Here is a 15,144-nt window from a genome sequence, read left to right as displayed (position 1 = left end):
GAAAAAATCATCATCCAGAATTTTTAATAAACTTTGGTCTTATATCTAGTCACTTATTTCATCAATTCCGTATTTCTAAAGCGCTCGTTGCCAAATTTCCGAATTCCAAAGTATCTGTTACCAAAATTTTGCACTTCTGAAGTACCAATTGCTAATAATCACATTTGTAAAGTGCTTGTTGCCACAATTCACAATCATTTACTTTACGTAAATATCTTTTGCCACAACGTACTGTTTTCAAAATTGTATAAAGCCACAATTTACGATTCTAAAATATCTGTTGTCCCAATTCACTATTTCTGAAGTGAGTGAGTCTTTTGTAATACTCTCATTATTCCGGATTTGTATCAGGAGTGAGTGAAATATTGCTGTTGAAAGACATGTATGTGACTGTATTAGCTCTGCTGGAATACCGCTATTGATTTCTTCTAATTACTTCTTCCATGATATATAGTGTTAGCTATTCTATACTTTTCTTGATTTTCTATTAAAGTTAAATCATCAGTATATGCTATTATTTGTTTTGATTCATTAACGGTACTTCCATTAAACAATAACTCTGAGGGTCATTAACCTTATCTTACTCTTCTTCAATTTCTTGTTTCTTAGACCTTTTGATATATTAATACATCTGAATGTTGTTGATTTTAGGCCTATTCTGTTTCAAAATTATAATTTATATCAATATAAATAAGCAGATTGTCAGTGTCAATATCATATTTTGATAGACTTAAAGAGAAGTCGAAACGTCAACATCTATCTTTCTTTGAAAAACTATCAAAAAAAAAAACTAATTTTGTAACAGATGAGACCTAAAATCAAAAACATTTAAATGCATTTATATATATATATATATATATATATATATATATATATATATATATAAAGGCATTTTCTATCTATTCAGGTAATAAAAAAATATCCAGGTCTTTCTTTATTAGAATCTCGGTGAAGGACATGACCAATAAAAATTAATATTGGTCGCAAATTATTGCTAGAAACTAAATTCGGACCATTTCGACGAAATTCCAAGATGCATGATTTGCGGAATTTATCAATGCATAGGTAAAAACAATGTAACGGATTATTGAGATGATTACTGAGCAGTTATTTTTCCTTTCATTCTCGCTCAACCATAATAGCTATGAAAGTTGAATTGGCACCCAAATTTTATGTACAACAGATGTTCTTCTTTATTTATCGAGAACAGATATTAATACATATTACCATAATGCAGGTGCTACAGCTGAATTTGTTCTAATTTTTTATGATTTGTAAATCTCGTAATAGATTGGCAAAATAAATATTTTAAAAACCACTTAGCTCAAGAACAAAATATATAATTGCATCAATTTATTATTTTTAAAACTACCTTAAAACATATAATTCAAAATATTTGTAGTAATGTGAAGAGCCATGATGGGGAGAATTATGCTGAAAAGAAGTAAGAATGCTTATCGTTTGAAACGTATATGAGCATGATTTCTCTCTGAATCTTGAGGTACAATCATACATAATGATCGAATGATCTTAAATCTGAATGGATATAATTATGGAGTAAACGGTTGATTGGATTGCATAGTGACAAATTGAAAAGTGTCGAATAAGCATTAAGAAAACGAATGACAACATCAATAGTGACAATTCCAAATCAGATAATACTTCGAATGGCTAATGAAGATGATGATAGAAAACAAAAAGGGAAAAGTGATGGTTATTTCATAAAATACGTGAGAACAATTTGTGTGCTGCATTTACTACTACTACCATCACACTCGCTATTACACTGTATGACGACTGTTTCGATGTTCTGTAGTTTTTATGTGTTTTGTACAAAACAAAGATATTACCGCGTACAATTTGATTTCAGATGATCGAATTAATGACTCACTAAAGGCATTGAAAAAAATATGGAATTTGATCCATTTGATCGAAAGATACAAAAAACTACAGGAAGAGGTGATTCAACTGTTTTTGGTATTTGTAATAACTGCAAATCATCAATGGATTATTTCTTGAAGGAAATACTAGCTATCATTACTCAGACTGAATTAGAACAACTTCCAAATTCAGTGGTAAGTTTAATAATTACTCATCTTGTACTGGATATTGTGCACAATTTGAAATTTTTGTATCTCTTAGATAAAGCCCAACAAATTGGTATTGTGTGTTACATATCACACAATTTGATTTGAACTATACGACGATGTATTGATAACTTGGTAGCCTAGACTAGTTCCATGCATAAATAAAATATTGCGTTACCATAGCAACGAACAATAACTTATTAAATGTGTTAGTGTTAAGTTTTACGTCAAAAACTTAAACCAGAGTTATGCAATAAATTGAAAGAAAAAATATGTTCACCAAAATTGTGAAAATCGAAAAATTGGAGTATCGAGCCAAGTTCATCTACGATTTTTTTCTCGGGATTCTTGTCTTAATAAATACATCAAAAACAATTTGAGATAATTCCATATAAACTCTATGTTTAGATAGATGTTTAAATGAGTGAATTTTGAAGTATATCTATTCTGTCGTAAGAGTTTTCATTCAGTGTCTTAGTTCTGTCTGAGAAACTTGGAATAACTTTACCTTCAACTCCAAGTAGAGTACATGGATATGCACATAGCTTCTCAACTCAGATACAGAAAATTCAGGAAAAACGAGTCAACATTTGTCCATACTTTTATCCACTACATGTGTTCAGTAAAAATTGAAAATCGTCTGCTCCCGATTTTTCCAGGTTGGTTTTCACATTTTCCCAGTCGAAATTTCGTCAATTTACTATCACCCTTCTATTATGATCAATATTAATTTTAGAAAATACATGTATAATACAACAACCAAATTTTTTTAGTTTAAGTGATTCTTCGCTCACTGCTGTTTTTGAGAGTCTCCAAAGTCTTTTTACGATAAGCAATAATATTCTAAATCTATCTATCCTTTAGGATAAGCAATAATATTCTCCCCTAATTGTGACGGGAAAAAATGTTGAGAATCTTTCATTTGTGCATCCAGGTTATGCGAAAAAATTGCTATTTTCAAGTTGTTTTATTGGAATTTATTGAAAAATAAATAAAATTGATTCACTTGGACATAAGAAAAATTATCGGCTTGGAAGTTAAAGAATAAATTTACGTCATATTTATGAAATTTCTGTGCCAAATGGAATTGACGGAAAGGGACATAAAAATGATTGGTAATGCGGTCAATCATGGAATTACTCATATTTATGATGCTTTAAGACGATATAATTGAATTTTTATTTGGAAATTTAAGGAAAAGGCATGAAAATGATAAAATTTGGCATAAAAAATGATTTGCATGAAAATAATGGAAAAATAGGATTTTGCAACAAACTTTATTGAGAAAATTAACAAATTTTTATCAAAAATTTGAACGGAAATTTGAATTCCAACAGAAAATTTTTTTAAAAATAGAAAACAAAATCGGGATAGTGAATCGAATAATAGAGGTAAAAAATTATTTAATTACAATAAATATATGTAAAAACTTATGGTATACATGTTGATTGGTTGATTGTACAATTAATCGACACTGAGGACATACAGACAGCTGCCGAAAATTTGTTGAATGAACATATCACAAAAGTAAAAGTCCCTGAAAAATACTATGAAGATAAGAAGAATATTCACATTGAGAAATCCAAGATATGTACTACTACTATTACCACACTCACTATTACACTGTCTGACGCCTGTTTCGATGTTCTTCGTTAGTCTCTATGTATTTTGTACAAAACAAAAATATATTACCGAGTATAATTGGATTTAAGATAGTCAATTGATTGATTTAGTAAACTCACTAAAGGCATTGAACAAAATATGTAATTTGATCCATTTGGACTATTTCTTGAAAGAAAATCTATCATTACTCAGATTGAATTAGAACAACTTCCAAATTCAGTGGTAAGTTCAATAATTACTCATCTTGTACTGGATACTGTGGACAATTTAAATTTTGGTATCTCTTAAATAAATCCCAAAAAATCATGTGTTTTTATATGAAGCCCCGTAGTGATGAAAAAGCTACTTTCGAGTAGATAAATTCAAATATTTGAGATTCCTAAAAACCTCTTCGCTTTTCTTAGGTGATGGAATGTTAAAAAATGTTTTTAAAAAATTTAAATTCTAAACATCTATCCCCACTTTCATGAATAAATTCAAGGCATTTTTTTTGTAAATTAGTTTTTCCTTGTCCTTGCAAAATGGAGTACCCAATAGATCCCTTGCTTCGGGTAATTCATCAGTGTTAATGTTTGTTTCCTGTTTTAATTTTTTTAGTGGAACCTCAATATCAGTGACATTATTAGAACATTTTTCTTATTGGTTATAAGAGAGTCTCACTCTTGGAAGCACTTAAAGTTTCAGATGAGTGTAATAATTCAATTTAGGAAAATTTAGATGAAACGGGTCTTTCAGACTGATGTAAAATACAGAATATGCAATAAATATGCATATTGATGAGTATGATTTACACAAGCTAAATGCTTTTAAAAGGTTGACAATATCTAATTCTAATGAATGAATCACGTCAAGAAATGCGGACTCCCTTATTTCTTCATTTTTCTTCCGATCGAGTAACGTATGTCCTGTTATTGATCTCAAAGGGACATGTGCGATATTCAGGATGTAGTAAGATGGGCAAGAAGCCATAGAAGAGAATGGTGAGACTATGTTGACAGAATGCCAAATGAACGGTTAGCAAAAATTGCAAAGGAAAAGAAACCAGACACATCTCGACCTCCTGGACGACCACCTATAAGGTGGTATGAAAGCTGGTCCTCAGCATCTCAACTACTCCTGGCAAATCCTTGATGAAAATACAGGACCTAGTCCTAATGAAAGAAGAAGAAGAAGAAATAAATGAATCTGTTAATGTAAAACGGTCGATTAAATTTAGATTCTGGTCCACATTTCTTAGAAGCACATTTTAAGCTTTCTCCAAAGCAACCATGGCATCTTAAATTCATGCAGTCACAAAAATCCATTTCTAATTTATTTTCATAAGATGTTGACGGCATTGCCGCGTCAAACGGGATCGATGTTCCTCGTGGAAGAATGTCGTTATTTTTCTTCAATTTGTACACTAATGTCTCTGGATGGCGACAGATTTGCGGAACCATATCGAAATGGGTTTTTTTCATTTATTTCAATCGGTGTCTTACACTGATTCGATGTCGGTAAAATTGCGGAATATGTTCTCTCTTCATGTATTTTAGTTTGTGAACCATTTTGACTAGATGTCAGTTTGTGGTTTAGTTGTAAGTGGATATAGATATGGAGGGCTAACGTTTTCACTGGATCCATTGGATATTAGCGGGATTGCGGAATTATATCGAGACATCTTAACTAGAAATAATTTTTTCCTTGGAGATTTATCGTTATTTTCCTCTTGCAGTATTAAATGGGATTGATGTTCCTCGTTGAAGGTTATCGTTATATTTCCCAATCTGCACAATAGTCTCTTCTCTATGGATGTTGTTAGACTGGTAGCTTCGAATCGAAACGGTCTTTCCTCATTTATTTCAGTTGCTGTCTCATTTTTACTCGATTTACCAGAAGAAGTTTATATTTGTGGATCTCATTTCAAAGTAGACAATTTTCAATGGAGGAAAATCCTGAAAAAATATTTTTGTAAAAGAATGTGTGATTGATAAAAGAATTCGCTTATTTACAGAGAATATTGTTTTCGGGCAAAAAGTTATGTTAAATTTGGGGATATTAAAACAGGTACTTCTTGGCAGTGTTTAGACTCAACCTCTGAAAGGTATTTATTGTCCGTTGGAAAAATGTTGTTAATGCATACTTTTTGCTGATTTTGTATTTTACATCAGTCTGAAAGAGCCGCTTCATCCAAATTTTCAGAAATTTAATTATTTCACTCACCTGAAACTTTAAGTGCTTCTGAAAGTATGAATAACTCTTGTAACCAACAAGAAAAATGTTCTTGTTGGTTACAGCAACAGTTCAGCAGTTCTGATTTCGATACACTGATGAAGGTCAAGAAAAAATATGAGTATTCTGAAAAATAGAGTGACTCTTCAAAGAAAATCTATCTTCAAATTAAATTCAAAATCTGTGAAAAAATAGGTTTTACGGAAATTATTGATAAATTTGCCACTCACAAAGCCAGAAATATTATTTTATAAATAGGTAATTATAATGATTAGGTACCTAGTCTAGTTTGTTTTTTATTTTGATAAAGTATTTGGTTGATATATAAGCTGGCGAAAAAAATGAAGTTTTCAAATTTTATTTGCATTTTTTCTCATGAATCACTGCTTTACAACGATTGTGACGTAGGAATACGATAAAAATACATAAAAATACGTAACTATCTAATCTATTTTTTCCTAAAAACTGAAAAATGACAAAACTGCAGCATAACTATCAATTTAAAGGCATGTGACCTTGAACAGAAAAAGAATTTAACCATCGGCGCTTGATAATACAGTGAAGGTTGTAAATTTCATCAAGTTGCAGCCTAAGCAATCCCGACTTTTTGCCATTCTGTGCGATGAAATGAATGGAAGTGCTGTCAAGATTGTTTGGGCTTGTTAATGAATTATAATTGTTTTTGTTGTAAAATGACGCGATGGGGGATAATTTTATCTTTTTGATTTCCTTATTTCTTATTCTTTCTTTCTTCATTTTACACTTTTGGCTTTTCTGTTTCTTGTTTTTTGTTTTCAGCATCATTTTCCTCATCATGGCTCTTCTTCACATTACTTTCATCTTGTTTTTGACTACTGCTTTCCCCATAATCTTTCAACATCAGAGTAATGATTTTAACTTTACATTAATCACCGAATTCCACATCTCCATGTATTTCAATTTTATTCCAGAGTCGATAGACATTATTCGAGTATCCTATCATCTGAAGTTTCATATTTATCTTGTCTATTTTTGAGGTATTCTGTAGATTTTTGGATTAAAAACGATAGATCATAACACATAATACACTGAGAATGATGAAGCAGACTTAACGACAATTAGTAATTGTTTTCCCGCAGCCGAAAGCAAACATGACATTCGAACATAGAAGTTCCACGAAAAAGGTGAAAATTGAATTTTAAAAAATTGATATAAACATATGATTGCATCGTAGCTAGTTTCAAACAGAATGAAATATTCGAAATATGTGTATTGGGGTAGTTTTAAAAATAATAAATTGATATAATTATATATTTTGTTGTTGAACTAAGAGGTTTTTAAAATATTTATTTTGTCAATCTATTACGAGAGTTCAAAATATCAAATAAATAATTAAAAATTAGAACAAATTCAGCTGTAGCACCCGCATTATGGAAATATTTATTAATATCTGTTCTCGATAAATAAAGAAGGGCATCTGGTGTAGTTTTACTTAAAATTTGGTTTGTCAATTAAAGTTTCATTTTTTCCTTTTCATAAAAAGTATGACTGGTTTTAATTTTTGTTACCACCCTAAGTCCTTCATGACATTATTCTGTAGAGTTTTGTAAGTAACTAATTTAACCATATGACTGGAATAGGGAAATATAAAAAGCTTTTCTAAAAATTAAAATTAAGACTAATATGTCACTTGAACAATATCTAAACACTCAAAAATATTTCACTCCAACAAATCTATTCAAAATGCTTTTTCAGTATTTAGTAAACAAAGGCAGCCATATTATCTCAAACGAATACAGAAACATAGCGATGTTGCATAGCTTATATTTTTTCGTAAACTTTTTCATCAAAATCATTTTTATGGTCTTGAAAATATTTTTATTTGGGAAAATAACGATAAATCTCCAAGGAAAAAACAGAGCACTGAATGAAAACGAGCCCTCCAAAAAAAGAAGGAAGTATCCGATTTAAATCCGTCAAACCTACAGCATCCATTCAAAATTTTCCACAAACTGATATAAATAGAGAGAGATCATGACGACTTGATTCCGCAAGTCTACCGACATCTAGTCAAAATGGTTCACAAACTGAAATACATGAAGAAAGAACATATTCCGCAATTTTACCGACATCGAATCAGTATAAGACACCATTGAAATAAATTGAAGAAAAATAACGATATTCTTCCACGAAGAACATCGATCCCGTTTGACGCCGTCAACATCTTATGAAAATAAATTAGAAATGGATTTTTGTGACTGCATGAATTTAAGATGCCATGGTTGCTTTGAAGAAAGCTTAAAATGAGCTTCCAAGAAATGCGGACCAGAATTTAAGTCGACATTTTACATTAACAGAATCATTTATTTACATTTTGAAAAGGTTATCACAAACCCTTTGATGAAGTAAAAATCTTAATTATGTTTTCTAATTGTTTTGAAGAAAAATGTTTACATATGTGTTTGACATTGAGGTTATGTAGATTATTCTTTCATATAAGAAATACATGAATTTTTTATCGATTTGGCTTTGTAAATACTATTTGGGAAGAGGTGATTCATTCATTAGTATTGGATATTGCCAACCTCTTTATTGCAATTTCTGTATTTTACAACAATGTCTGAAAGAACCGCTTCTTCTAAATTTTCCTACATTGAATTACTACACTCATTTGAAATTTTAAGTGCTTCTAAGAGTAAGACTAACTCTTGTAACCAACAAGAAGAATGTTCTAATAATGTCACTGATATTGAAGTTCCAATGAAAAAGAAACAGGAAACAAACATGAATACTGATGAAATATCCGAAGCAAGGGACCTATTGTGAACTCCATTTTGAAAGGACATTGGGGTAGCAAAAAACTAATTTAATAAAAAAATGCGTCGAATTTATTCATGAAAGTGGAGACAGATTTTTCAAATTCAAATTCATCAAAAACAGTTTTCAACTGTCATATGATTTAATTAAATTTTTTAAATATCTCGATGATTTAATTACAGATAACGAAATAAAACGGACAACTGATGGTGCTCGTGCTATGAACTGAGGGTTGTAACTTTCATTAAGTCACGGCCCAAGCAATCCCGACTTTTTGCTATTCTGTGTGATGAAATAGGAAGTGAGCACAAAGCATTCCTGCTTCATTGTGAAGTACAATGTTTATCAAGAGTTAAAGTACTGTCAAGATTGTTCAAGCTTCTTGAGGAATTATCATGTATTTCATTTTTATTCCAGAGCCGATATCCATTCGAGTATCCTATCACCTGAAGTTTTTTATTTTTCTTGTCAAATTTTGAGGTTTTTTCTAAATGTTTAGCATAAGCATCTAAGCCAAATACACTTAGATTACTTAGTGTCCGTCATTTACCCTCAATCCACTTTTCCATTAAGTTATGGATAGTATGCTGGAGTTAATCAAGAATAATACCTCATTTTTTCATATATTCTTTCATTCGTTTACTTGTAGATTCTCCATCATTTCCGCTCTTACTTATGAACTTTTGTATCAAATTTAGTTTCAATCATTTTTATGTATTCTATTATCCAGTCTGACAATTAACTTTTGTGTTCCAGTGAAAATATTATAACATTCTGAAGAAAGCATTCATCAAAATGTATATTTCCAATACTTTTTATGCTTATGTCACGTTTTGCAGATTTCATCATGCTTTGGTCTTCTAGTTTTTTAAATGTGTACTCATCGCCTCTCATTGTGGTTATTATTATCGCTTATGAATACAGATATATTGTCATTTCTCTTATAGGTATAGCTGAAAAATTTTTAGTGACCTTACCTTTTAATTGTTCTGTATCTCCTTCATGCAGCTTAGACAATTTTTCAAATATTTCCTTATCACTTACAAGTACAGCTCATAATATGTGTTGACAAATCCATATTTATAATATAATTATGATATTATCATAATCATGAATACTACTTGGTATGCGGTTTATAAGCAAGTCCATAATTCTATATGCTTTCAAAGTTATTCCACTTATTTTACAGTTTCCAGAAAAGAGTTTTTTGTTCTAATGAATTTTCGTTTTTAATTTCGTAATCCGAATTATTTATTTATGCATTGAAAAGTCTCGGATGCATAACTTGTTGTTTTTGGTATTATTAGAATAAAAATATCCTTTTTATGTTTATAACTTAATATAATGACAGATACGCAATAACCTAAGCTGTCTAATCACACTAGAAGTCAACTTCACAACGTACTGGTATGTTGCCGTTTTCCCTTTCCACACAAAAAATATTTCTAGGCACCGTTGTAAAATATTATTTTGGTTATATTACGATGTCTACATATACTGTAATATCATTGTATAAAGAATATTCTTAATACAATGGTAATACTATTATTACTCATAAAGGTAAGACTCCTATATGGACAGTTGGTATTACATATATATCTACATATTTTAATTTTATTTGTTTCAGATAGTTAAATCATCGTAACTATAGCGGTTTTATTTCGTGATGTGCAACGCGAAAATACGTTTTTTTCTTATTTTTCATTTCCGATACGTAAAGATATCATCAATTGAAGATTTCGATTGGTTAACGAGATAAATATTTGAATGTGTTTGATTTCAAAAGTCAACAATTGTCAGAAATATTATTTCAAGTGAATGAAAATAAGACGGTTAATAAGTATTTTTTGTATATTAAAATTATATAAGTTTTAAAATGCCGTCGTCTTTGAGTAAAGAAACCAATTTGTATTACAAATATTTGGTAGTGACAAAGTTCAATAACTGGTTGAAGTTGGTTAAGGAGAAGAAAAAACAAACTTATCAAAACCAAAACTCAATGGTATCATTCCAAGCTCCAAAGGAGGAAAAATATGCTAACGTTAAAAATATTATAGTGACTCCTGCAGATAAGTTCGATTCGTCACCACCAATGAACTGTAGCGTTGCCATATGAACTTTTCGAAGGAGAGCTTTTAATCAATTGAAAGTGGAGAGTGGGAAATTTGTAAACTGATATACAGGTTTATTATTTTTTATATTGAGTTTGTAAATTTTGATGGCTATATACAGTGTGATTAATCGACTTTTTTCCGTAATCTATCTTGATAAAATACCTGAAACGACACAAGGTACTCGATAATGGAGTTAGTCAAACTGTGTATTGACGGATAACGATTATTTTCAGACGCAATACCACGTGGCATTTTTCGATTCCGACACAATGAATAGATCTTGGGTGAAGGCCGAAAATTTGAAACCGTTCTTGAAAAATATCGACGATAACCTTGTGCTGAACGATAAATTCAATAAATTCAATCTCAGGATGGATGTAGCCGTTAAACAGGCTAAAAAAGCCGTCAAAATGAAGCTGCTCAACAGACTGAAAAAGTACAGCTTCATATATAGATATGCGAAATCTTCGAGAAAGACGAAGCGAAAAATTGTTAATTTTTTCAATAAAGTTTGTTAAAAAATCATCTTCATTAGCCATTCGAAGTATTATTTGATCTGGAATTGTTAGTATTGGTATTGTCATTCGTTTTCTCAATTCTCATTTAACTCTCCTCAATTTGCCACTATGCAATTCAATCAAACATTTATTGCACAATTGTATCCATTCCGGTTAAAGATCATTATTGGAGGTATCTTCGGCTCCATTTTCCAATTCTTCATACTTATACAATTCGAAATTATGTATGATTGTATCAATCAAATTCAGAAAGAAATCTGTTGAAAGTTATGGATAGGTAATCTTGATTATTAGGTTTTATATTTATAAATGAAATACACAGTGGTTAACATTCATATATTAAGTCTTTATTTAAAAGACTACGTTTTCGAGAACCGTCCTCACGCTTGAAAGAGTCGGTTTGTACTAACTAAAAACTAATAATAAAATATTTACAATGAGGTCTAAGCCTCTCCTTAAGAATCGTAAAATTACAGATGTTTTACTAAAATATATGCATTACTCCGAAAAGTAAAAAAGGTCCTTTGTGTGACCCATGTGTCCGGGGTCATAAAACAGAGGTACGACTTACTTTTCCTTTTCTAAAATATCTTTCAACTAAATGTTAAGTTTCCTTAAACATAAAATCTAAGCATAATGTTAAAATACTAAAAAAAATAATTTGTAAAATAGGATTCAATTTTGCTCAGAGAAATTCAACAAAATCATTTTCATTTACGATTGAAACGATAAGCATTCTCACACCTTATTTCAACGTTTTAGCTAGTCACCATTATAATCTATAATTACTCAACCAACTCACATACAATCAGAACTTTTGAGGACATTACTCGTTTAGTTCGATTTGCACATATAATGTTGAATTTGTACAAAGTGATTAGATTGGTTAAATGGTAAGTGCCTTGAAAGTTCTTATTTAAAAACAAGTGATAAGACAAAATTCATTTATCAATAATTTATAATAATAAACATCTCAATGCAAAACTTATTTCCATTAGGCTAGTTGAGAATTTTTAAAAGAAATCCCTAAGAAGGTAAAACCGAAACGTAAGTACATTGCTGAATATTTGAAATATGGTTTTTGTAAGGGAAATGTGCCTATGATGGACCCCCGCCAATGATGGACCACTAGCTATATTTTCAAATTTACCGCGCATATTACACTACCACCATATTGGTTGGGTTGATTGATGCTTATAGTCAGTTGTTTACAAGCGCTCTTGCGAATCTAAACCATTTTTGTGAAAATAAATAAATAAATTGAAATTGGTATGTATTGATATAACAAAGTAGCATGGCATGATGTTAGATAACTTTTGTTTTACTCTTAGCTAGAATCTGATTTTGTTACTACAGCTTGATAGAACTGTTGCATGTTGATTGGCGAGTAAAAATTGAGGTTATGGCGGAGAACAAAAAAAATTGGGATTTTTATCTGATTTATGCAATATGGCCTATGATGGACTACTTAACGGATCCCAATGATGGACCAGGGGTCCATCATTGGAACTGAAATAAACAAAATAAATATATTGTTTTAGTAGTTTTTCTTTTCCATTTATAGAGATGGCATCCAAAAAAAGACAACAGTGGGACGAGCATGATATGCGACAGGCTATTGAGAACGTACAAGATCACAGTATGGGCTTTAAGTTGGCTGCAAAGACCTTCAATGTTCCCAAAACAACTTTGCGAAGGCGTTTGGCTAAACAGGACAGTTCCAAGGGTAATTTGGGAGGACGAACCGCAATTTTCTCTAAAGCCATCGAAGAGGAGATTGCAGGATATATTATTGATATGGAAACACGTTTTTTTGGTTTAACCTCTAAATATTTGCGGCGGATGGTATTCGAAGTAGCCGAAAAAAATAAAATAGAGCATCGTTTCAATCGTGAAACAAAAATGGTAGGTTGGAAATGGGTGAGGGGATTCCTGAAGCGCAATCCACGAATTTCTTTGCGTAGTCCAGAAAGTACATCATTAGCTAGAGCCCAGGCTTTTAACAAGCCTAATATTCAAGCCTATTTCAATGCACTATCTAACACTCTGGAGCAGTACAACTTTCCTCCCGAAAATATATTTAATATGGATGAGTCAGGTTTGACTACGGTCCAAAAGAAATGTCAAAAAATTTACGCTTCAAAAGGTCGGAAGCAAGTTGGTGCACTCAGCAGTGCAGAGCGTGGGCAGCACGTGACCGTAGTGTGCGCAATGAATGTCATGGGCACTTACATCCCTCCTGCTCTTATTTACCCTCGTCAAAGGATGAACGATGAGCTTATGAACGGTGCTCCCGTTGGTAGCATAGCTTTCGTTCAAGAAAAAGGTTGGATGACCAGTGAAATTTTTTGTAGATGGCTAAAGCATTTCGTGAAGTATACGAAAGCATCTAATAACAATAAGGTTCTTTTGCTCCTAGATGGGCACAGTAGCCATAAGAGTTTCGAATCTCTTCAGTTTGCAAAAGAAAATGGGGTAATTGTGTTCTGCTTCCCGGCAGATTGTTCACATCACGTTCAACCATTGGACGTAGGATTCTTCCGTCCTCTTCATACGTATTTTGATCAAGAAATTCAATTATGGCTTCGTCAAAACCCGGGGAAGGCAGTGACTCAATTCAAAATAGCAGGTCTTCTCAATCAAGCTTATTTGAAGAGTGCTGTAACATCAAATGCAATAAATTCGTTCAAAAAGACTGGCATTCATCCTTTCAATCCTCATGTCTTCGAGGACTGGCAGTTTGCACCAGATTTAGCAGCGGATAAGCAGATTCCCGAGGCTCAAGGAGATATCATCGAGAACCAAATGGAATTATAAATTCAAACCCCATCCACATCTGGTTTTAACATGTCTTCATCGTCAGTTCTCGACATTTCTGTAAAGGAAATTTGTCCTCCCCCTCAAACTGTAGCAATTGGTACTGATAAAAAAAAATGCAGAAGAAGGGGAAAAACTGGTCATTTGAATTCAACACCAGAAATTCATGAACTCAAAGAGAAGGTTATAGAAAAGGAAACAAAGATAAGAAAACAACAAACCAGTATAGTAAAACGGAAACTTGTCATTGAAAATGACAGTTCTGATGAAGATGAATCCGCCTTAGAGAACTTTTTGGAAAAGGGACAAGATGACTCAGATGATGATGCTAGCTGCCTTTACTGCAATGAGTTATTCTCGCACTCACGTGCAAAAGAAAAGTGGATTCGTTGTCAAAAATGTAACTCGTGGTGCCATAATGAGTGCGCTGGTGTTTCCTTCCATTGCAAGTCTTTTATTTGTGAGCTCTGTACCTAACGTGATGTTAGTTTGTTCTATATTTTTTTTCTAATAAAACTTTAAAGACATTTTTTTTCATTTATTTTAAAGGGGTCCGACATGGGCAGATGTGTGCCAATGATGGACCCCTCGACTACTTTTTTAAAAATAGCTATGCTATTAAACAGGAAATTATTTGGCAGAAAAATCTTCCTATACTATAATAAACTTCGAGCTAAGTATATATTTTCATGTGAAAAAAATTAATAAGTCCAAAACTAAAAAAGTTGTAATGATATTTCCTTAAGGGGTCCATCATAGGCACATTTCCCCTAGTTCTACAGCAATAATTGACAGTTTATATATCAAAATTGACCGATCTGTTTTGACATCTGTCATAATTACTGAAACGTTTATTATAATAATGAACATGAATATATTGAGAAGAAGAACCAGCGATACTTCCACGCAAACGGAATGTACATTCCCCATTGTATTTTTGGAGAAATTACCTCGAGTACCACCAAGATTCGTGAGTTC

At 31.7% G+C, this 15,144-nt stretch overlaps 2 protein-coding genes across 2 annotated transcripts; both read left to right on the top strand.

Moving 5' to 3' along the window:
* Nucleotides 1-12,915: 12,915 nt before the first annotated feature.
* On the top strand, nt 12,916-14,166 carry LOC130903087 (uncharacterized). Its single transcript, XM_057815349.1, has one exon. It carries the CDS (start codon nt 12,916-12,918, stop codon nt 14,164-14,166), a length of 1,251 nt encoding a protein of 416 aa, XP_057671332.1.
* Nucleotides 14,167-14,196: 30 nt separating this feature from the next.
* LOC130903086 (uncharacterized) lies at nt 14,197-14,643 on the top strand. The gene has a single exon (XM_057815348.1). The coding sequence runs from the start codon at nt 14,197-14,199 to the stop codon at nt 14,641-14,643; it is 447 nt and encodes a 148-aa protein (XP_057671331.1).
* The last annotated feature ends 501 nt before the right edge of the window (nt 14,644-15,144 follow it).

The sequence above is a fragment of the Diorhabda carinulata genome, chromosome Y (assembly GCF_026250575.1).
Source record: "Diorhabda carinulata isolate Delta chromosome Y, icDioCari1.1, whole genome shotgun sequence".
In the NCBI taxonomy this organism is placed as follows: domain Eukaryota; kingdom Metazoa; phylum Arthropoda; class Insecta; order Coleoptera; family Chrysomelidae; genus Diorhabda; species Diorhabda carinulata.
Note: the sequence above shows the minus strand (reverse complement) of the source record. Positions and strands in the feature narration are given on the sequence as shown.

What these genes read in the sequence shown, in the direction of transcription:
- LOC130903086 (XM_057815348.1), top strand. Translation starts at nt 14,197, where the DNA reads ATGTCTTCATCGTCAGTTCTCGACATTTCTGTAAAGGAAATTTGTCCT.
- LOC130903087 (XM_057815349.1), top strand. Translation starts at nt 12,916, where the DNA reads ATGGCATCCAAAAAAAGACAACAGTGGGACGAGCATGATATGCGACAG.